General features: G+C 49.7%; 2 protein-coding genes across 2 annotated transcripts in view; both read left to right on the forward strand.

Annotated features, from left to right (window-relative positions):
- Positions 1–23,585, forward strand: part of LOC147118264 (uncharacterized) — a 202,759-nt gene that overhangs the window by 101,668 nt on the left and 77,506 nt on the right. The gene's annotated exons all lie outside the window — the stretch shown is intronic.
- LOC147118266 (uncharacterized) lies at positions 7,950–12,699 on the forward strand. The gene is made up of 2 exons (XM_085983695.1): positions 7,950–7,967; positions 10,404–12,699. The coding sequence occupies exons 1-2, from the start codon at positions 7,950–7,952 to the stop codon at positions 11,598–11,600; spliced, it is 1,215 nt and encodes a 404-aa protein (XP_085839821.1). The 3' UTR covers positions 11,601–12,699.

Genomic DNA, 23,585 nt, shown 5'->3' on the forward strand with positions numbered 1-23,585 from the left:
CGTCACTGTTTTCCAAGTGCTCTGCTATTACGTCTTTTATAGTGGACTCTAGCATTTTCCCCACTACCGATGTCAGGCTTACCGGTCTGTAATTCCCCGTTTTCTCTCTACCACCTTTTTTGAACAGTGGGGTAACATTAGCTACCCGCCAATCCATGGGTACTGTTCCAGAGTCTATCAAATTTTGGAAGATGACCAGCAAAGCATCTACTATTTCTAGGGCCACTTCCTTAAGTGCCCTAGGATGTAAATTATCTTCTATGTTTCTGTGTATTCAATCTTTCCTTGTATCTGAAATTCTCTAGTCCTGGCAACATCCTCGTAAATCTCCCGTCTCGAGCAGTCACATCTTTCCTGCAATGGGGCGAGCAGAACTGCACGCAGCACTCTAGCCGGTGGCCTAACTGGTGTTTTGTACAGTTCAAGCAGAACCTCCCTGCTCTTACATGATACAGAAAGAGGCACTGCCCCTTTAAATACCTGGGGGGCACCCATTCCCCTTTAAATGGCCAAGCAATTGGTTTTGTTGAAAAGGGGCCGCAGTCCCCTTTGACTCACCTCCCCACCCTCTCACCCACCACAAATACTCACAAGAGAGAGAGAGAGAGAGAGGAGGAAGAATGCTGGTCTTTGTCCCTTTAAAAGTGGCTGCCCACAAAATGTTCACAGCACCAGGGCTATTTGTTCTGGATAAGAGTCAAAAAGAGAAAAGGTTCACTTATTTTTAAATGAATGCAGTTGATGAATAGCCTTGCAATAAAGGTAATGCAAAGGAATAAACACTCACAAGCTGGGTTTTTTTCCACCCCCTCCTCCCCTTCCCTGAGTGCGGTTTCCACAGAGTGCTGAGAGTTGGGTGAGTCAGGGAGTCTTAACTGGTTGCTGAAATCAAACTTTTGTTTGTTTCACATTTACTGTGTACTGTTTACTGTTTAAAATCTAAATTTCCCAGCTTTAAGCAGGGTTAAAAAGGGATAAACAAGTCCTACAACTCAGAGCAGCTGAAGGCAGTTAACAAGGGAAACTGGAGTAATCTGGTTAACCTGGTTCTCCTGTAGCTGGGCTCAGCAAGTCTTTGTTTCAGGGCCTATAAAAACAGGCTTTGAAGTGCGATTTTGCACTGAGTGCGATTTCAACAGAGTGCTGAGAGTTGGGTGAGTCAGGGAGTCAGGTGAGGCAAGGCCTCAGAGCTTCGGCGGGTGCTTCAGCTGTAGAGCGGGCCAAAAAGGGCTCCAGAGACCAGGTAAGGCTTACTTTACTGGTGGTATTGAATTAATTTAATTTAAATTGATTAAAGGGGTAGGTCATGCCAGGAGAGCCCAGCCACGTGATATGCTCCTCTTGCTCTATGTGGGAATTCAGGGACGCTGCCAGTGTCCCTGACCAACACGTGTGCCAGAAATGCATCCAGCTGCAGCTACTAACGGGCCGTCTTGGGGCGCTGGAGCTGCGGGTGGATGGGTTGTGGAGCTTTCACGATGCTGAGAGGGTCGCGAATTACTCGTACAGTGAGTTGGTCACACCGCAGGGTAGGGCTGCACAGGCAGAAGGGAAATGGGTGATCACCAGGCGGAACAATAGAAGCAGGCAGGTAGTGCAGGGGACCCCTGTGGCCATCCCCCTTTCAACCAGGTATACCGCTTTGGATACTGTTGGGGGGGATGACTTACCAGGGGAAGGCAGCAAGGCAGCAGCAGCCAACTTCCTGGCACTGGGGGTGCTCCTGCTGCCCAGGAAGGGAGGAAAAAGAGTGGGAGAGCAATAGTGGTAGGGGATTTTATAGTAAGGGGAACAGATAGGCGTTTCTGTGGCCGTAGACGTGAATCCAGGATGGTTTGTTGCCTCCCTGGTGCCAGGGTCAAGGATGTCACTGAGCGGCTGCAGGGCATTCTGGAGGGGGAGGGCGAACAGCCAGAGGTCGTGGTCCACATTGGTACCAACGACATAGGTAAAAAGAGGGATGAGGTCCTGCAGCAAGAATTTAGGGAGCTAGGTAGAAGATTAAAGAGCAGGACCTCAAAGGTTGTAATCTCTGGATTACTCCCGGTGCCACGTGCTAGTGAGTATAGGAATAGGAAGATAGAACAGATGAATGCGTGGCTAAAGGGATGGTGCAGGAGGGAGGGATTTAGTTTCCTGGATCACTGGGTCTGCTTCTGGGAAAGGTGGGACTTGTACAAGTCGGACGGTTTACAGCTGAACCAGAGGGGGACCAATATCCTTGCGGGGAGGTTTGCTAGCACTGTTGGGGGGGGTTTAAACTAACTTGGCAGGGGGATGGGATACAGAGTGGAGCTATAGTAGGGGGTGATTTACAGCCAAATACGGAGGAAAAAACAAGTCAGCTGGGAAGGCAGAGCAAATATGTGAAGGCAAAAGGGAATATGGCAAGGCTGGAAGGCATTTATTTTAATGCAAGGAGTCTTGCAAATAAGGTGGATGAACTGAAGTTGTTGTTGAACACATGGGAGTACGATATTGTTGCTATCACGGAGACATGGTTGAGGGAGGGTCAGGACTGGCAGCTCAATATTCCGGGGTATAGAATCTTCAGGCGGGACAGAGGGGGGTGTAAAAGGGGAGGGGGTGTTGCAATATTAATTAAGGAGTCAATTACTGCTGTAAGGAGGGATGATATATTAGCGGGTTCCTCTAATGAGGCCATATGGGTAGAACTTAAAAACAAAAAGGGGGCAAGCACTTTGCTCGGAGTGTACTATAGGCCCCCAAACAGTCAGGGGGAGATAGAGGAACAGATATGTAGGCAAATCTCAGAGAAGTGCAAAAATAATAGGGTAATAATAGTGGGGGATTTCAACTTCCCCAATATTAATTGGGATAGTCAGAGTGTGAAAGGCTTAGAGGGTGCAGAATTCTTAAAGTGCATCCAGGAGAGCTTTTTGAGCCAACATGTAGAAAGTCCTACAAGAGAGGGGGCGGTACTGGACCTAATTCTAGAGAATGTAGCCGGGCAAGTGGTGGAAGTGTCAGTAGGAGAGCATTTTGGCGACAGTGACCATAATTCGGTGAGATTTAAGGTGGTCATGGAAAAAGACAAAGACGGCCCGGAAATAAGGGTTCTAAATTGGGGGAAGGCCGATTTTAATATGATAAGGCAGGATCTGGCCAAAGTGGACTGGGAGCAGCTACTTATAGGAAAATCCACATCAAAGCAGTGGGAGACTTTCAGAAGGGAAATAGAGAGAGTACAACGCCAACATGTTCCCGTAAAGGTCAAGGGTGGGACCAACAAGCAAAGGGAACCTTGGATGACAAGGGATATACAAAAATGCATTAGGAAAAAAAGGGGGGCTTTTGGCAGTTACAAAAGACTAAATACGGAGGAAGCCCTAGAGGAGTATAAAAAGTGCAGGGGCATACTTAAAAAAGAAATTAGGAGAGCGAGGAGGGGCCATGAAATAACACTGGCGAGCAAAATAAAGGAAAATCCTAAGATGTTTTATAAGTATATTAAGGGCAAGAGGATAACCAGGGAAAGGGTAGGGCCCATTAGGGACCAAAGTGGCAATCTGTGTGTAGAGCCAGATGATGTAGCCGGGGTTTTAAATGAATTTTTTGCATGTGTTCACTATGGAGAAAGACGATGTAGACATAGAAATCGGGCAAGGGGACTGTGATATACTTGAACATATTAGCATCGAGAGGGAGGAGGTACTAGCGGTTTTAGCAGGCCAAAAAGTGGATAAATCCCCAGGCCCAGACGAGATGTATCCCAGGCTGCTGTGTGAGGCAAAGGAGGAGATTGCAAGGGCTCTGACACAAATTTTCAGAACCTCTCTGGCCACAGGGGATGTACCAGAGGACTGGAGAACAGCTAACGTAGTACCATTATTCAAGAAGGGTAGCAGGGATAAACCAGGGAATTACAGGCCAGTGAGCCTAACATCTGTAGTAGGGAAATTATTGGAAAAAATTCTGAGGGACAAAATTAGTCTCCACTTGGAGAGGCAAGGATTAATCGGGGATAGTCAGCATGGCTTTGTCAAGGGTAAATCATGTCTGACCAATCTGATTGAATTTTTCGAGGGGGTGACTAGGTGTGTGGATGAGGGAAATGCTGTGGCTGTGGTATACATGGACTTCAGTAAGGCTTTTGACAAAGTCCCGCATAGGAGACTGGTCAAGAAGCTAAGAGCCCATGGGATCCAGGGTGCCTTGGCACGTTGGATCCTAAACTGGCTGAGTGGCAGGAGGCAGAGGGTGATGGTCGAAGGTTGCTTTTGTGACTGGAAGCCTGTGTCCAGTGGGGTACCTCAGGGATCGGTGCTGGGTCCCTTGCTGTTTGTGATCTACATAAATGATTTGGATGAGAATGTAAAAGGTATGATCAGTAAGTTCGCAGATGACACGAAAATTGGTGGGGTGGTAAATTGCGAGGAGGAAAGCCTCAGGCTACAGGACGATATAAACGGGTTGGTCAGATGGGCGGAAAAGTGGTAAATGGAATTTAACCCTGAAAAGTGCGAGGTGATGCATTTTGGACGGACAAATAAGGCAAGGGAATACACAATGAGTGGTAGGACCCTAGGAAGTACAGAGGGTCAGAGGGACCTTGGTGTACATGTACATAGATCCCTGAAGGCAGTGGAACAGGTAGATAAGGTGGTTAAAAAGGCATATGGGATACTTGCCTTCATTAGCCGAGGCATAGAATATAAGAGCAGGGAGGTTATGATGGAGCTGTACAAAACGCTGGTAAGGCCACAGCTGGAGTACTGTGTGCAGTTCTGGTCGCCTCACTATAGGAAGGATGTGATTGCTTTGGAGAGGGTGCAGAGAAGATTCACCAGGATGTTACCCGGGATGGAGCGCCTCAGCTATGAAGAAAGACTAAACAGGCTGGGGTTGTTTTCCTTGGAGCAAAGAAGGCTGAGGGGGGACCTGATTGAGGTGTACAAAATGATGAGGGGCATAGATAAGGTAGATAAAGAGGAACTTTTCCCCTTAGTAGGGGGGTCAATAACAAGGGGGCATAGATTCAAGGTAAGGGGCAGGAGGTTTAGAGGGGATTTGAGGAGGACCTTTTTCACCCAGAGGGTGGTTGGAGTCTTGAACTCACTGCCTGACAGGGTGGTAGAGGCAGGAACCCTCACAACATTCAAGAAGCATTTGGATGAGCACTTGAAATGCCATAGCATACAAGGCTATGGACCAAGTGCTGGAAAGTGGGATTAGATTGGACAGGGCTTGATGGACGGCGCAGACACGATGGGCCGATGGGCCTCTTTCTGTGCTGTTTGACTATGACTCTATGACAGCTCCTGCAGGCAATGAAAGCAGGAAAGCGGCCTGCAGCCCACCGAGGTCCCGCCCCCTCCCTCCCTAGCCGCCATTGGTTGGAGGACCGTCAGCACGCCCGGTCCTCCCAACGTTTTCCTCGCTCCTGATTGGCGGGCACCTCGCGTCAATCACCTCCCTCCGCTTACGCGCTGACGCCAGTACGCAACGCCAAGGGGTCGGTTGGATCGGCGCACGCCACCGCAAGGTTAAAAAAAAGACACCCCACACAAATGAGGAAAAACAAAAATAATAATAATCGCACTTTAGAGGGGAGGAGGTTGGTGGAATTAATTCGTGTTTTCAATTTGTTTCGCAAAAAAAAAATTTGAAAAGCTTCCCAACGGTGCGAGGCGGGCTGCGCATGCGCTCCAGCCAGCCTTTGACTCCCCCACGTTGGCCCGGGGCCCGGACACGCCCACTTGCCTTCCCCTGCACCAATCACAGCGCGGGCAGGCGCAACACCAGGCTGCCAGTGCGCCTGTGCACGGCCTTCGGAGAGGAGACGGAAGGCCGGATTCGGGGAAGAGGCGGAATCAGCGGCCGGGGTAAAGTCAAGTGTTGGTGAATCGATTTAAATCGAGGTGAGGCGGGAGCGGAGAGCGAGATTATAAAGTAAAGTACGAGAAAAACCAAACCTGAGAGTCGGGCAGGCGGGACCTCCGCAGACACCGAACGGAGCGCATTGACCTGCGCGGAGTGAGCCGGAGCAATGTGATTCTGACTGACGGGAGCGCTGACCAATAGGAAGAGGGCTGAGGTGGGAGGACTGAACTGGGCGGCCTGGTCCTCCAACCAATGGCGGCGCGGCAAGGGGGCGGGGCCTCCTCTCCAGCTCAGGTGCGCTGGGGCCGATTGTGACGCGCTGTCCCCAGGTGAGAGCAGCTCAGTCAGCGCAGAGCTGGGGCTGGAATCTGGGAGAGGGGCCGCAGGCAGCGGGCCTGGCAAAAGGGCACAAGCTTCACAATACAAGCTTCTTTCAAATGCACAATTGTTTCCTACACACAGCCTTGGTCACTCTGCAAAAAAAAGCTGTTTAACAATTCATCATAACTCCCCTGCTTTAGGAGAGGGGTAGAGTGCAAAAGCAAGGAAGTTATGATTAAACTGTGTAAAAGACGAGTCAGCTGTGGCTCAGTGGATAGCAGAGTCAGAAGGTTGTGGGTTCAAATCCCGCTCCAGGGACTTGAGCATATAAAGCGAGGCTGACACTCCAGTGCGGTGCTGAGGGAACGCAGCACTGTCGGGGGGCAGTACTGAGGGAGTGCTGCACTGTCGGAGGGGCAGTACTGCGGGAGCTCCGCACTGTCGGAGGGGCAGTACTGCGGGAGCGCTAGTTAAGGCACATGGGATTGGGGTCAAGGTACTGACTTGGATAGAGAACTGGTTGGCAGACAGGAAGCAAAGAGCTGGAATAAACAGCTCTTTTTCCGAGTGGCAGGCAGTGACTAGTGGGGTACCGCAGGGATCGGTCCTAGGACCCCAGCTATTCACAATATATATAAATGATCTAGACGAGAGAACTAGATGTAATATCTCCAAGTTTGCAGACGACACAAAGCTGGGTGGGCGTGTGTGCTGTGAGGAGGATGCTGAGAAACTCCAGTATGATTTGGACAGGTTGGGTGATTGGGCAGAAGCATGGCAGATGCAGTGTAATGTGGATAAATGTGAGGTTATCCACTTTGGTGGCAAAAACAGGAAGGCAGATTATTATCTGAACGGCAATAGATTGGGAGAAGGGGAAGTGCAACGAGACCGGAGTGTTCTTGTGCACCAGTCACTGAAGGTAAGCATGCAGGTGCAGCAGGCGGTTAAGAAGACAAATGGTATCTTGGCCTTCATAGCGAAAGGGTTCGAATACAGGAACAAGGATGTCTTGCTGCAGTTGTACAGGGCCTTGGTGAGACCACACCTTGAGTATTGTGTGCAGTTTTGGTCGCCTTATCTGAGGAAGGATGTTCTTGCCATGGAAGGAGTGCAGCGAAGATTCACCAGACTGATACCTGGGATGGCAGGAATGACGTCTGAGGAGAGATTGCGTCGATTGGGCTTATACTCGCTGGAGGTTACAAGAATGAGAGGGGATCTCATTGAAAGTTATAAAATTCTAACATGACTAGACAGACTAGATGCAGGAAGGATGTTCCCAATGGCTGGGGAGTCCATAACCAGGGGTCACAGCCTAAGGATATGGGGTAAGCCATTTAGGACTGAGATGAGGAAGAATTTCTTCACCCAGAGAGTGGTGAACCTGTGGAATTCACTACCGCAGAAGGCAGTGGAGGCCAATTCATTAAATATATTCAAGAAGGAGTTAGATATATTTCTTAAGGCTAAAGGGATCAAGGGATATGGGGAGAAGGCAGGGACAGGGTGCTGAATTTGGATGATCAGCCATGATCTCATTAAGTGGCGGAACAGGCTCGAGGGGCCGAATGGCCTACTCCTGCTCCTATCTTCTATGTTTCTATGTTTCTCTCACTGATTGCGGCTCTTAACCAACACCGACTTTACAAAGAAAGCCCCACGCGGCAGCCTGGAGCTCAGGGGCCCAGCGCGCAGGGGAGGATGATTGACAGGAGCCCAGGGTGTGTGCTGAGCATGCGCGGTGCGGGCCAGGCGCCTGTGGAGCAGGAGAGGGCGCGGCCATGGGGCGCAAGCGCGGGGTCAGTCACAACTCAGCGCGGCGGCCGGAGCGCTTTCTGAAGCGCGGGGACTTGTGGGGATTACAGCCGCCATTACTGTTGATTCTTTCAACCAACCTGTGCAGCAGCTGGGGCCTGAAAATCAGCTTTACTGCCCCTGGGCTGGGAAAGAGCGACATGAGACAACATTCTCCCTCTTACCCATTGCTACACTCCTTTTACAGGGTTTTAGAAGTGGAAGGAGAGAGCAGCGATCACAGCATGGCCGGTGTGTGTCCTGTGCAGGCGCAGTGTGGGCCTCCGGATAAATCCCCCTCAGAATCTTATATGTTTCAATCAGATCACCTCCCATTCTTCTAAACTCCAATGAGTATAGGCCCAACCTGTTCAACCTTTCATCATACGTCAACCCCTTCATCCCAGGAATCAACCCAGTGAACCTTCTCTGAACTGCCTCCAATGCAAGTATATCCCTCCTTAAATATGGAGACCACAACTGTACGCAGTACTCCAGGTGCGGTCTCACCAGCGCCCTGTACAGTTGTAGCAAGACTTCCCTACTTTTATACACCATCCCCCTTGCAATAAAGGCCAACATTCCATGAGCCTCCCTAATTCCTTGCTGTACCTGCATGCTAACTTTTTGTGTTACTGTTGAATCTGTATTGACTGCCCTATCAGGCAGTGCATTCCAAATCCGAACCACCCGTTGCAGAAGAAAAGTTTTTCCTCCGCCTCTGGTTCTTTGACCAATCACCTTCAATCCGTGCCCTCTTGTGATTGGACCTTCAGCCATTGGAAACAGTTTCTCTTCATTTACTATTTAAACCCTTCATGATTTTTACATAAGAACATAAGAAATAGGAGCAGGAGTAGGCCAATTGGCCCCTCGAGCCTGCTCCACCATTCAATAAGATCATGGCTGATCTGATCCTAACCTCAAATCTTCTATCACTCTGCATCCACCCGAACCCATGTGATCTCCCGGGAGAGGCGAAAAACCAGATAAAGACCCAATGGCCAATTTGGGAGAAAAAAATCTGGGAAATTCCTCTCCGACCCATCTAGGCGATCGAAATTCTTCCAGGAGATCACTCTGTCCCTATATTTTCTACAGTACTTACCTTCTGTAAAGGCGATCTTCAACCCAGCCAGGAACAGGAATAAAACCATCTCCTGAAATCTAACACAGAATTAGAACACAGTAGGAGCAGAACCAGGCTACATGGCCCCTGGGCCCACTCCACTACCCACAGGGCCATGACCATTCCGAACCTAGACTCATGTCCAATTTCCTGCCCGCTCCCCGTAGCCCTTAATTCCCTTTACTTCTAGGAAACTATCTATTTCTGTTTTAAATTTATTTAATGATGTAGCTTCCACAGCTTTCTGGGGCAGCAAATTCCACAAACCTACCACCCTCCTGAGTAAAGAAGTTTCTCCTCATCTCAGTTTTGAAAGAGCAGTCCCTTATTTTAAGATTATGCCCCCTAGTTCTAGTTTCACCCATCATTGGGAACATCCTCACCGCATCCACCCGATCCAACCCCTTCACAATCTTCTATGTTTCAATAAGATCGCCTCTCATTCTTCTGAACTCCAATGAGTAGAGTCCCAGTCTACTCAACCTCTCCGCCTATCAAATCTCATCTTGGCCTTCTCTGCTCTCAGGAGAACAACCCCAGCTTCTCCAGTCTATCCACGGAACTGTCATCCCTCATCCCTGGAACCATTCTAATAAATAGCTCTGCACCCTCTCCAAAGCCTTCACGTCCTTCCTAAAGTGTGCTGCCCAGAATTGGACACAATATTGCCCTGGGGCTGAACTCGTGTTTTATAAAGGTTTAGCATAACTTCCTGGCTTTTGTACTCTCTGCCTCTATTTATGAAGCCCAGGATCCCATGAGCTTTATTAACTGCTTTGTTAACCTGTCCTGCCACCTTTAAAGAATTGAGCACAAGCTCCCTTGTAGCACCCACTTTAAAATTGTACCATTTAGCAGGTATTTTCTCTCCTCATCCGAGCAAAATGTATCCGCTCACACTTTTCTGTGTTGAATTTTATCTACACTCCTTTTACAGGGTTTTAGAAGTGGAGCATTTACAGACAGGAAGCTCAGACCAAACATCACGTCAAGAACAGACAGACTCGCTCGATTCATCAGGACCTGATTCAATCGCTCCTCCAATCTGCTGGCACCCCAGAGAGTTCACACTAATGAGAGGCCTTTTAAATGTTCTGAGTGTGGGAAGAGCTTCAAAATCTACAAGTACCCAAAGAGATACCAGTGGCTACACACTGGGGAGAGCCCGTTCACCGGCCCCATGTTCCAGAAGGGATTCACTCAGTCATCCGCTCCGATGATACACCAGCAAATTCACACTAGGGAGAGACCTTTAACTCACTCCGTGTGTGGGACGGGATTAATTGCACCCTCCGTGCTGCTGAGACACCAGCTTGTCCACACCGATGTGAGACCGTTGACCTGCTCCGTGTTTTTGAAGCGATTCTCTCATTCTGCCACCCTCCTGAGACACCAGTTTGTTCACAGTGATGAGAGACCGATTAAATGTTCTGACTGTGGAAAAAAATTTAAAAGGTCCCAGGATCTGAAGAGACACCAGCTGGAGAGAGCAGGAGAGATTCTGTTCACCTGCTCCGTGTGTGGGAAGAGATTCACTCGGTCCTCGAATCTGCTGGCACACCAGCGATTTCACACTGGGGAGAGGCCGGTGAAACAGTCCGACTGTGGGAAAAGCTTTCAAATGTCCCAGGAGCTGAAGGAACACCAGCTCGAGAGAGCAGGAAAGAGGCCATTCATCTGCTCCGTGTGTGGGAAGGGATTCGCTCGGTCATCCCACCTACTGATACACCAGCAAGTTCACACTGATGAGAGACTGTTTACATGTTCTGTCTGTGGGATGAGCTTTAAAAGCTCCAGGAATCTGAGCGGACACCAGCGAGTTCACACTGATGAGAGACCATTTAACTGTTCTGCCTGTGGGAAGAGCTTTAAAACCTCTGAGGCTCTGAAGGAACACCAGCAAGTTCACTCCAATCAGAGGCCATTTAAATGTTCTGTCTGTGGGATGAGCTTTAAAAGCTCCAGGAATCTGAGCGGACACCAGCGAGTTCACACTGGGGAGAGACCATTCACCTGCTCCGTGTGTGGGAAGGGATTCACTCGGTCATCCCACCTACTGACACACCAGCGAGTTCACACCGGGGAGAGGCCATTCACCTGCTCCGTGTGTGGGAAGGGATTCACTTGGTCATCAAGCCTGGTGAGACACCAGCAAGTTCACACTGGGGCGAGGCCATGCACCTGCTCCGTGTGTGGGAAGGGATTCACTCAGTCATCCCACCTACTGAAACACCAGCGATATCACACTGATGAGAGACTATTTAAATGTTCTGTCTGTGGGATGAGCTTTAAAACCTCTGAAGATCTGAAGCAACACCAGCGAGTTCACTCTGATCAGAGACCATTTACATGTTCTGTCTGTGGGATGAGCTTTAAAAGCTCCAGGAATCTGAACGGACACCAGCGAGTTCACACTGGGGCGAGACCGTTCACCTGCTCTGTGTGTGGGAAGGGATTCACTTGGTCCTCGAATCTGTTGACACACCAGCGAGTTCACATTGTTCTGTAGCGCAAGGCCCTGTAGACAGCTGGGGTGACATGAACATGGAATGGATGAATGTTTTATAAATTCTTGTACTGCTGTTTAATCTTTAAGATTGTTGTGCTGATGATTCCCTTTGTTTCACTGTTCATAGAAACATAGAAGATAGGAGCAGGAGTAGGTCATTCGGCCTCTCGAGACTGCTCCGCCATTCAATGAGATCATGGCTGATCATCCAAATTCAGTACCCTGTCCCTGTTTTCTCCCCATATCCCTTGATCCCTTTAGCCTTAAGAAATATATCTAACTCCTTCTTGAATATATTTAATGAATTGGCCTCTACTGCCTTCTGTGGTAGAGAATTCCACAGGTTCACCACTCTCTGGGTGAAGAAATTCCTCCTCATCTCTGTCCTAAATGGCTTACCCCTTATCCTTAGATGGTGTTACACAGAATGTACAGCAGAGAAACAGGCCATTCGGCCCCACACCCACCCTACTTCAATTAACCCGATCAACAAATCCTTCCATTCCTTTCTCCCTTGTGTGGCTTCCCCATAAATCCATCTGTGCTGTTCACCTCAACTACTCCCTGTGGTAGCGAGTTCCCCATTCTCACCATTCTCTGGGTAAAAATGTTTCTCCTGAATTCCCTCCTGGATTTATTAGTGACTTTTATATTTATAGCCACATAAATATGATGAGATTCTGTTAAGCTGACCAGTATGTTGTACTTTGTCTTTTTCTGATGAATGAAACATTACTGAGCCCCTGTACCCGTGTTATGGGATGAAGTGCCAGACAAGTAAAGGCACAACGTCTGGGTGTGAATCTAATAATAACCTCACGGACCGTATAGGTGTGATAACCAGACGGGCTTGTGGTTATAGTCTGGTCACAGATGGACTAAAGTCCCTGAATTAGCAGGAGTTCAGGAGGCGGTCAACAGACGGGTCCAAACAATCCCATTTCCTGAGCGGTAACCAAGCTTGTGTATAAGAACAGGCCACTTAAGCCGTTGTCAGTTGGAACAGACTCGAGAAGGTCACGTGCGAATCCACTGTACTTCTATTCTCCAGATTGAAGGAATTATCACCCGATCTGTGTTATGCAGCGCTCTTAATAAATCCTGGAGAGACAATTTGTGTTCTTGTGAGCTTGATTATCTGGTATCCGAAACCCTGGGACTCCCGCTCATTAGAGTCCACCTCAGTGTGTGGAAAGGGATTCCCTGGTGTATCCCACCCACTGACACACCAGAGTGTCCACAGTGTGACTGCGGTGGGTCGATTCCACTGTTTCCGAAGCCTTTAATCACATCCAGGACTGAACCATTCAGGCAACTGGGGCTTGTTAATGTTAAGAGCCCCCAATAACTGGGCTGGATTTAAAGATTATTCCCTGTTCTCTCAGTACTAGTGAGCAGAGAGAAGCTGATGTTATAGAATCATAGAGCACAGTTGGATGCCTTTCGGCCCATCGTGCTGGTGCCGGCTCTCTGAAAGAGCGATGCAATTAATCCCACTGCCCTGCTCTTTCCCCACAGCCCTGCAAATTTCTGCTTTTAGTATATATCCAATTCCCTTTTGAAAGTTACTATTGAATCTGCTTCCACCTCCGATTCAGGCAGTGCATTCCAGATCATCACAATTCGCTGTGTAAAAAAAGTCTCCTCATTTCCTCTCTAGATTCTTTTGCCAATGATCTGAAATCTGTGTCCTCATAGAGTCATAGAGTTATACAGCACAGAAAGAGGCCCTTCGGCCCATCGTGTCTGCGCCGTCCATCAAGCCCTGTCCAATCTAATCCCATTTTCCAGCATTTGGTCCATAGCCTTGTATGCAATGGCATTTCAAGTGCTCATCCAAATGCTTCTTGAATGTTGTGAGGGTTCCTGCCTCTACCACCCTTTCAGGCAGTGAGTTCCAGACTCCAACCACCCTCTGGGTGAAAAAGTTCCTCCTCAAATCCCCTTTAAACCTCCTGCCCCTTACCTTGAATCTATGCCCCCTTGTTATTGACCCCCCTACTGAGGGGAAAAGTTCCTCTTTATCTACCCTATCTATGCCCCTCATCATTTTGTACACCTCAATCAGGTCCCCCCTCAGCCTTCTTTGCTCCAAGGAAAACAACCCCAGCCTGTTTAGTCTTTCTTCATAGCTGAGGCGCTCCATCCCAGGTAACATCCTGGTGAATCTTCTCTGCACCCTCTCCAAAGCAATCACATCCTTCCTATAGTGAGGCGACCAGAACTGCACACAGTACTCCAGCTGTGGCCTTACCAGCGTTTTGTACAGCTCCATCATAACCTCCCTGCTCTTATATTCTATGCCTCGGCTAATGAAGGCAAGTATCCCATATGCCTTTTTAACCACCTTATCTACCTGTTCCGCTGCCTTCAGGGATCTATGTACATGGTCACCAAGGTCCCTCTGTGCTTCCTAGGGTCCTACCACTCATTGTGTATTCCCTTGCCTTATTTGTCCGTCCAAAATGCATCACCTCACACTTTTCAGGGTTAAATTCCATTTGCCACTTTTCCGCCCATCTGACCAACCCGTTTATATCGTCCTGTAGCCTGAGGCTTTCCTCCTCGCAATTTACCACCCCACCAATTTTTGTGTCACCTGCGAACTTACTGATCATACCTTTTACATTCTCATCCTAATCATTTATGTAGATCACAAACAGCAAGGGACCCAGCACCGATCCCTGAGGTACCTCACTGGACACAGGCTTCCAGTCACAAAAGCAACCTTCGACCATCACCCTCTGCCTCCTGCCACTCAGCCAGTTTAGGATCCAACGTGCCAAGGCACCCTGGATCCCATGGGCTCTTACCTTCTTGACCAGTCTCCTATGCGGGACTTTGTCAAAAGCCTTACTGAAGTCCATGTATACCACATCCACAGCATTTCCCTCATCCACACACCTAGTCACCCCCTCGAAAAATTCAATCAGATTGGTCAGACATGATTTACCCTTGACAAAGCCATGCTGACTATCCCCGATTAATCCTTGCCTCTCCAAGTGGAGACTAATTTTGTCCCTCAGAATTTTTTCCAATAATTTCCCTGATGCGCTATCAATTACTCATAAAAGACGGAGAGTTAGGAGAGTAACTAAAGGCTTTTATTAGCAAAGAACAGAGCATGCCTCTCGTGGTTGGCTGGGTTCCAAGAAAGCAGGGGGCTGCAGAGCGGTCACCTTTATACCTGGGCCTGTGGGTGGAGCCAGGGGCGGAGCCAGCAGAGACATGCTGAGGCATGCATAGGTACAACAGTGTGCAACAACAACAACGGTGAACAACAATAACAGTGGTTTACCACATTCACCCCTTGTTTAAAATTGAGTCCGGCGGGGTGAAGTGTACTAAAGGTTCGTGTAAGTAAGTCTATCAGGTGGCCTTGTATGCCATCCTGATCGTCGTGGTGGCGGCAGTGATGGTGCAGCATCCAACGTTGAATCAGGCGTCTCATTGAGTGGTTGGGTGGTCAATGACGGGTCCTGGGGCTGCGGCATGCCGTCTAGCGGGGTTGGGTTGTGGGTAGTGGTGGATGGCAATGGTAGTGTTTCAGGGGCACCCGAAGGTGCGAGATCTCGTGTGGAGGCTGTATCCTCCCGCCCATCCGGGTACGCTACGTAAGCGTACTGGGGGTAGGCGTGGGTAGCGGTGGGTGGCGAAGGAGGTGTTTCGGGAGCACCCGAAGGTGCGAGGTCTCGTATGGAGACTGTGTCCTCCCGCCCGTCCGGGTACACCACGTAAGCATACTGAGGGTTGACATGGAGGAGGCTCACCCTCTCGACCAGGGGGTCCGTCTTATGGGACCTCACGTGCTTCCGCAGTAGGACGGGTCCTGGAGAAGTCAGCCATGTCGGTAATGAGGTCCCCGATGTGGACTTCCTGAGGAAGGAGAACATTCTCTCATGAGAGGTGGCATTGGTGGCTGTACAGAGCAGTGACCGAATGGAATGGAGCGCCGCAGGGAGGACCTCCTGCCAGCGAGAGGTCGGAAGGCCCTTAGATTTCAAGTTTAAAAGGACTGCCTTCCAGACCGTCGCATTCTCCCTTTCCACCTGGCCATTCCCCCGGGGGTTGTAGCTGGTGGTCCTGCTTGTAGCAATACTTCTCGCGAGCAGGTACTGACGAAGTTCGTCGCTCATAAACGATGAGCCCCTGTCGCTATGAATATAGCTAGGGAAACCGAACAAGGCGAAGAGGTCATTCAGACATTTAATGACCGTGGTACTGGTCATGTCTGAGCAAGGGATGGCAAACGGGAGTACTCGTCAATTATGTTGAGGAAGTACACATTGCGGTCAGAGGAGGAGAGGGGCCCTTTAAAATCGATGCTCAGCCGTTCAAAGGGGCGCGTGGCTTTGATCAGGCTTGCTCTGTCTGGCCTATAAAAATGCGGTTTGCACTCGGCACAGATTTGGCAGTTCCTGGTCATGGTCCTGACCTCCTCGATGGAGTCGGGCAGGTTACGGGATTTGATGAAGTGAAAAAACCTGGTGACCCCCCGGGTGGCAGAGGTCATTGTGGAGGGTCTTCAGTCTAGCAACCTGCGCGTTGGCGCATGTACCACGTGATAGGGCATCTGGGGGCTCATTGAGTTTCCCGGGCCGGTACAAGATATTGTAATTGTAGGTGGAGAGTTCGATTCTCCACCTCAAGATCTTGTCATTCTTGATTTTGCCCCTCTGCTTATTATTAAACATAAAAGCTACTGAACGCTGGTCAGTGAGCAGGGTAAATCGTTTTCCGGCCAGGTAATGCCTCCAATGTCGCACAGCTTCCACAATGGCCTGGGCCTCCTTTTCGACAGAGGAGTGTCGCATCTCGGGGCCCTGGAGGGTCCTTGAGAAAAAGGCCACGGGTCTCCCCGCCTGGTTAAGGGTTGCAGCTAGGGCAAAGTCGGATGCATCGCTCTCCACTTGGAAAGTGATGGACTCATCCACTGCGTGCATCGTGGCCCTCGCAATCTCTCTTTTTATGAGAGTGAAGGCTGCACAGGCCTCTGCTGTCAGGGGGAAGGAGGTGGACTTGATGAGGGGTCTGGCTTTGTCCGCATAGTTGGGCACCCACTGAGCATAGTACGAGAAAAACCCTAGGCATCTCTTCAGTGCTTTTTGGCAGTGGGGGAGGGGGAGCTCCATAAGGGGGCGCATCCTGTCGGGGTCGGGGCCGATGACTCCGTTCTCCACTACACAGCCAAGAATGGCAAGGCGCTTGGTACGAAACATACATTTGTCCTTGTTGTATGTTAGGTTCAGCCGCTGGGCCGTACGGAGGAATTTCTCTAGATTAACATCATGGTCCTGCTGGTCATGGCCGCAGATGGTGACGTTGTCTAGATAGGGGAAAGTGGCCTGGAGCGCGTTCTGGTCGACCATCCGGTCCATCTCCCGTTGGAAGACTGAAATCCCGTTGGTGACACCGAAGGGAACTCTGAGGAAGTGGTAGAGATGACCGTCAGCTTCAAAAGCTGTGTACTGGCGGTCCTCAGCCCTGATGGGGAGCTGGTGGTATGCCGACTTCAGATCAATCGTCGAGAACACCCGGTATTGTGCTATCTGATTGACCATGTCAGATATGCGGGGGAGTGGGTATGCATCTAGCTGGGTGTAGCGATTGATCGTCTGGCTGTAGTCAATAACTAGGCGCTGTTTTTCGCCAGTCTTCACTACCACCACTTGTGCTCGCCATGGGCTGGTGCTACTTTCAATAATCCCTTCCTTCAGGAGTCTCGCTACCTCGGATTTAATGAAGCTCCTATCCCCGGCACTGTAACGCCTGCTTTTGGTAGCGAAGGGCTTACAGTCGTGGGTGAGGTTAGCGAACAAGGATGGGGGGGGGACTTTAAGGGTGGAGAGGCTGCAAATGGTGCGCGGCGGGCGATTTAAAAGCTGCTGGCTGCAGACTGTGAGTGGGGGGAGGGGTCCGTCGTACGCTAATGTGACACTCTTAAGGTGGCACTGAAAATCCAACCACAGTAGAACGGCAGTGCAGAGATGGGGCAGGACCAGGAGTTTAAAGTTTTTGTATTCTGTGCCCCTTACTGAAAGGGTCACTACACAGTAGCCACCGACGTCCGCTGACTGGGCTTTGGAAGCCAAAGAGATCCGATGGCGCGTCGGCAGGACCGGGAGAGAGTAACTGCGCACCGTGTCGGGGTGGATAAAGCTCTCCGTGCTCCCGCTGTCAAAAAGGCAGGTAGTGGCGCGGCCGTTTACCGTAATGTCCATCATGGACCTGGACAGTTGATGAGGGAGAGATTGGTCCAGCGTCACGGAGGCCAGCGTATGGTCGAGCGAGTCGATGTGGTCGTCAGATGAGGCGGTGGTTGAGTCCGGGTCCCCCGTGGTTGAAGTTGGAGACGTCCAAGATGGCGGACAAAATGGCGGCGCCCATGATCCCGATCCACACGCGGCTGGGGGAGCCCAAGATGGCGGACAAGATGGCTGCCCCCACGGTTCGCACGCGGCGCTGCTGGCGTTAGCGGTTTTACCTTTGCAGGCGCTGACATAGTGTCCTTTCTTCCCGCAGCCGGAGCAGGTAGCGTTTCTCGCCGGGCAGCGTGCTCTGGGGTGTTTTGCCTGGCCACAAAAATAACATTTCTGTGCCTTGGACATCGCAGCAGCAGTTGAAGGTGGCGGTCCCATGACCCAAGGTTGTGGCATCCACGTTGCGGAGCGGTTAGGGGAGAAGGCGTCCATATTCCTGTGGGCCGCGTCGAGCGAGAGCGCGAGGGACACTGCCTTTCTCAGGTCCATTTCTCCCTTTTCCAACAGTCTCTGCCGGGAGTAGTCGGACCTTAGGCCCGCAACGAAAGCATCTCGGATCAGTCCCTCCGTGTGTGCTGCGGCTGATACTTCTTTGCAATCGCAGCCTCGGCCGAGTATCCGTAGTGCCCGTAGGAAGGCCTCCACCAATTCCCCGGGCTGCTGTCTGCGGGATCTTAAGAGGTGCCTGGCATAGACTGTATTTACCGGGCGTGCGTATTGCCCTTTTAGCAGATCGATAGCTGCCGCGTAGTTCGTCGCGTCCTGGATTATTGTATAAACTTGGTGGCTCACCTTTGAGGCCAGGATTTCCAACTTGTTTTCGTCCAGGGTCACAGTTGAGGCTTGCAGGTAGGCCTCGAAGCAACGCAGCCAATGCGCGAATTTGGTAGCCGAACCCGCTTCTTGGGGGTCTCGGTCCAGGCATGTTGGTCTGAGGGCTCGCAGCAGCTCCTGCTGCTCAGCGTTTAGTGCAGCAGCCTGCTGCTCAGCGTTTGTTGTCGACATTTTGTTTTTGCTAATAAAATTGATGCGCTATCAATTACTCATAAAAGACGGAGAGTTAGGAGAGTAACTAAAGGCTTTTATTAGCAAAGAACAGAGCATGCCTCTCGTGGTTGACTGGGTTCCAAGAAAGCAGGGGGCTGCAGAGCGGTCACCTTTATACCTGGGCCTGTGGGTGGAGCCAGGGGCGGAGCCAGCTGAGGCATGCATAGGTACAACAGTGTGCAACAACAACGGTGAACAACAATAACAGTGGTTTACCACATTCCCTACCACAGATGTTAGGCTCACTGGCCTGTAATTCCCTGGTTTATCCCTGCTACCCTTCTTGAATAATGGTACTACGTTAGCCGTTCTCCAGTCCTCTGGTACATCCCCTGTGGCCAGAGAGGTTCCGAAAATTTGTGTCAGAGCCCCTGCAATCTCCTCCTTTGCCTCACACAGCAGCCTGGGATACATCTCGTCTGGGCCTGGGGATTTATCCACTTTTTGGCCTGCTAAAACGGCAAGTACCTCCTCCCTCTCGATGCTAATATGTTCAAGTATATCACAGTCCCCTTGCCCGATTTCTATGTCTACATCGTCTTTCTCCATAGTGAACACAGATGCAAAAAATTCATTAAAAACCCCCCCTACATCATCTGGCTCTACACACAGATTGCCACTTTGGTCCCTAATGGGCCCTACCCTTTCCCTGGTTATCCTCTTGCCCTTAATATACTTATAAAACATCTTAGGATTTTCCTTTATTTTGCTCGCCAGTGTTATTTCATGGCCCCTCCTCGCTCTCCTAATTTCTTTTTTAAGTATGTCCCTGCACTTTTTATACTCCTCTAGGGCTTCCTCCGTCTTTAGTCTTTTGTAACTGCCAAAAGCCCCCCTTTTTTTCCTAATGCATTTTTGTATATCCCTTGTCATCCAAGGTTCCCTTTGCTTGTTGGTCCCACCCTTGACCTTTACGGGAACATGTTGGCGTTCTACTCTCTCTATTTCCCTTCTGAAAGTCTCCCACTGCTTTGATGTGGATTTTCCTATAAGTAGCTGCTCCCAGTCCACTTTGGCCAGATCCTGCCTTATCATATTAAAATCGGCCTTCCCCCAATTTAGAACCCTTATTTCCAGGCCATCGTTGTCTTTTTCCATGACCACCTTGAATCTCACTGAATTATGGTCACTGTCGCCAAAATGCTCTCCTACTGACACTTCCACCACTTGCCCGGCTACATTCCCTAGAATTAGGTCCAGTACCGCCCCCTCTCTTGTAGGACTTTCTACATGTTGGCTCAAAAAGCTCTCCTGGATGCACTTTAAGAATTCTGCACCCTCTAAGCCTTTCACACTCTGACAATCCCAATTAATATTGGGGAAGTTGAAATCCCCCACTATTATTACCCTATTATTTTTGCACTTCTCTGAGATTTGCCTACATATCTGTTCCTCTATCTCCCCCTGACTGTTTGGGGGCCTATAGTACACTCCCAGCAAAGTGCTTGCCCCCTTTTTGTTTTTAAGTTCTACCCATATGGCCTCATTAGAGGAACCCGCTAATATATCATCCCTCCTTACAGCAGTAATTGACTCCTTAATTAATATTGCAACACCCCCTCCCCTTTTACACCCCCCTCTGTCCCGCCTGAAGATTCTATACCCTGGAATATTGAGCTGCCAGTCCTGACCCTCCCTCAACCATGTCTCTGTGATAGCAACAATATCGTACTCCCATGTGTTCAACAACAACTTCAGTTCATCCACCTTATTTGCAAGACTCCTTGCATTAAAATAAATGCCTTCCAGCCTTGCCATATTCCCTTTTGCCTTCACATATTTGCTCTGCCTTCCCAGCTGACTGGTTTTTTCCTCCGTATTTGGCTGTAAATCACCCCCTACTATAGCTCCACTCTGTATCCCATCCCCCTGCCAAGTTAGTTTAAACCCCCCGCAACAGTGCTAGCAAACCTCCCCGCAAGGATATTGGTCCCCCTCTGTTTCAGCTGTAAACCGTCCGACATGTACAAGTCCCACCTTTCCCAGAAGCAGACCCAGTGATCCAGGAAACTAAAGCCCTCCCTCCTGCACCATCCCTTTAGCCACGCATTCATCTGTTCTATCTTCCTATTCCTATACTCACTAGCACGTGGCACCGGGAGTAATCCAGAGATTACAACCTTTGAGGTCCTGCTCTTTAATCTTCTACCTAGCTCCCTAAATTCTTGCTGCAGGACCTCATCCCTCTTTTTACCTATGTCGTTGGTACCAATGTGGACCACGACCTCTGGCTGTTCGCCCTCCCCCTCCAGAATGCCCTGCAGCTGCTCAGTGACATCCTTGACCCTGGCACCAGGGAGGCAACAAACCATCCTGGATTCACGTCTACGGCCACAGAAACGCCTATCTGTTCCCCTTACTATAGAATCCTCTCGTTACCGACCCTCCTGCCAGTGACAACAGCTTCTCCTTGTTTGCTCGATCAAAACCCCTCCTAATTTTGAGCACCTCGATCACAGCTCCACTTAACCATCTCTGCTCCAAGTTATATTGCCAGTGTTTTGTGAATTTTTGCTATGATCGAGGTGCTGGATGTCCGTGCCTGGGGAATGGGACATTCTATCCTCGTGAGCCCCGAGTGTCAGCATCCAGCAATCTCTGGTCAGGGACTGTCTTTTTAAACTGCCTCACCTGAGCTTTTTGACTCCCTGATTTCATTATTAAACATTTCAGAGTTTTTGCAGAGTGACCAAGGCTGAACAGATAAATATGAGGTATTACATTTTGGTAGGAAGAATGGGGAGGTCACTTATCACTTGGAGGGTGCGAGTCTAGGTGGGGTAGAGGAGCAAAGGGATCTCGGATTACAAATACACAAATCACTAAAAGTTGCGACACAGGTTAGCAAGACCATAAAAAACCAAACCAAGCACGAGGTTTGATTTCTAGAGGTATAGAATTGAAAAGTAGTGAAGTTATGCTAAACCTGTGTCGAACCTTGGTTAGACCACACTTAGAGTACTGCGTACAGTTCTGGTTGCCATATTATAAAAAGGATATAGAGGCACTGGAGAGGGTGCAGAGAAGATTTACAAGGATGATACCAGAAATGCGAGGGTATACATATCAGGAAAGGATGAACAGGCTGGGTCTCTTTCCTCTTGAAAAAAGAATGCTGAGGGGTGACCTAATAGAGGTCTTTAAAATTATGAAAAATGTTGATCGAGTTGATACAGAGAGAATTTACTGCTCACGATGTGGTCTCCTCTACATTGGGGAGACCAAACGCAGATTGGGTGACCGCTTTGTGGAACACCTCCATTCAGTCCGTAAGGGTGACCCCGAGCTTCCGGTCACCTGTCATTTTAATTCACTGCCCCATTCCCACTCAGACCTCACCGTCCTCGGGCTCTTGCATTGTTCCACGGAAACCCAGCGTAAGCTCGAGGAACAGCACCTCATCTTCCGATCAGGCACTTTACAGCCTTCCGGACTCAATATCGAGTTCAACAATTTCAGATCATAACCTCGGCCCCTTTTACATTTTTATATATTTTTTATCCACACCTTTGTTTCGGCCCTTCCCCCTTTTTCTCTCTCCCACATGGCAGCTGTCTCTCATTCTGCCCGAACATTTCACACTTCACACTGCATCCATTGAATAAACATCTCGAGCCGTCTTTTGTCTCTTTACTGCTCCTATCTTCACTTCTCTTTTGTTCTTTCATCCCCATTTCCCAGCCCCCAAACTGGCCTTTTAATCTGTTTCATTTCCTGTGTTTCCTCTCAGTCCTGACAAAGGGTTTCAACCTGAAACGTTGACTCGATTTCTCTCTCCACAGATGTTGCCTGGCCTGCTGAGTTTTTCCAGCATTTTCTGTTGCTCAGCACACACCCTGGGCCCCTGTCAATCATCCTCCCCCGTGCCTGCGCACTGGGCCCCTGAGCTCCAGGCTGCCGCGCGGGGCTTTCTTTGTAAAGTCGGTGTTGGTGAAGAGCTGCAATCAGTGAGGGAAAGTGAGTTTTCCCCCAGATCCGATTGAGATCAGAGGAGGGGAGAGAATAAAGGGGAATCCAAATCTGAGAGTCCGCGGATCTGGGCCCCGAGTGAAGCTTCTTCAGTTTGGTGTAGCGCACCCGTAAGACAAAGGTCCTCCACCAAAGTGCCCCTGCCACACAGTGCTGCCCCCCGATTATCAAAATCCATGACAAGGCCTTGGACAACGTGGACCACTTTCCATACCTCGGGAGCCTACTGTCAACAAGGGCAGACGTCGACGACAACGTCCAACACCGCTTTCAGTGTGCCAGTGCAGCCTTCAGTCGCCTGAGGAAGAGAGTGTTTGAAGACCAGGACCTCAAACCTGGCACCAAGCTCATGGTCTACAGAGCAGCAGTGATACCCGCCCTCCTGTATGCCTCAGAGACATGGACCATGTACAGCAGGCACCTCAAAGCAAAAAATAAACCCTTTTCAATTTAATTTAAAATAAGATAATACTTTAGAAAATATGATTAAATATAAAATAAATATTCACAACCTCCACCTTTTTACTTCAGACACACCCCTCCTCCAGCATTTATCTGTGTGAAAGGCTCAGAGGGTGCGGAATTCTTAAAGTGCATCCAGGAGAGCTTTTTGAGGCAGCATGTAGAAAGTCCTACAAGAGAGGGGCGGTACTGGACCTAATTCTAGGGAATGTAGCCGGGCAAGTGGTAGAAGTGTCAGTAGAAGAGC

This window comes from Somniosus microcephalus, chromosome 4 (genome assembly GCF_052327205.1).
Source record: "Somniosus microcephalus isolate GS21.2 chromosome 4, FLI_Smic_1.0, whole genome shotgun sequence".
Classification (NCBI taxonomy): Eukaryota; Metazoa; Chordata; class Chondrichthyes; order Squaliformes; family Somniosidae; genus Somniosus; species Somniosus microcephalus.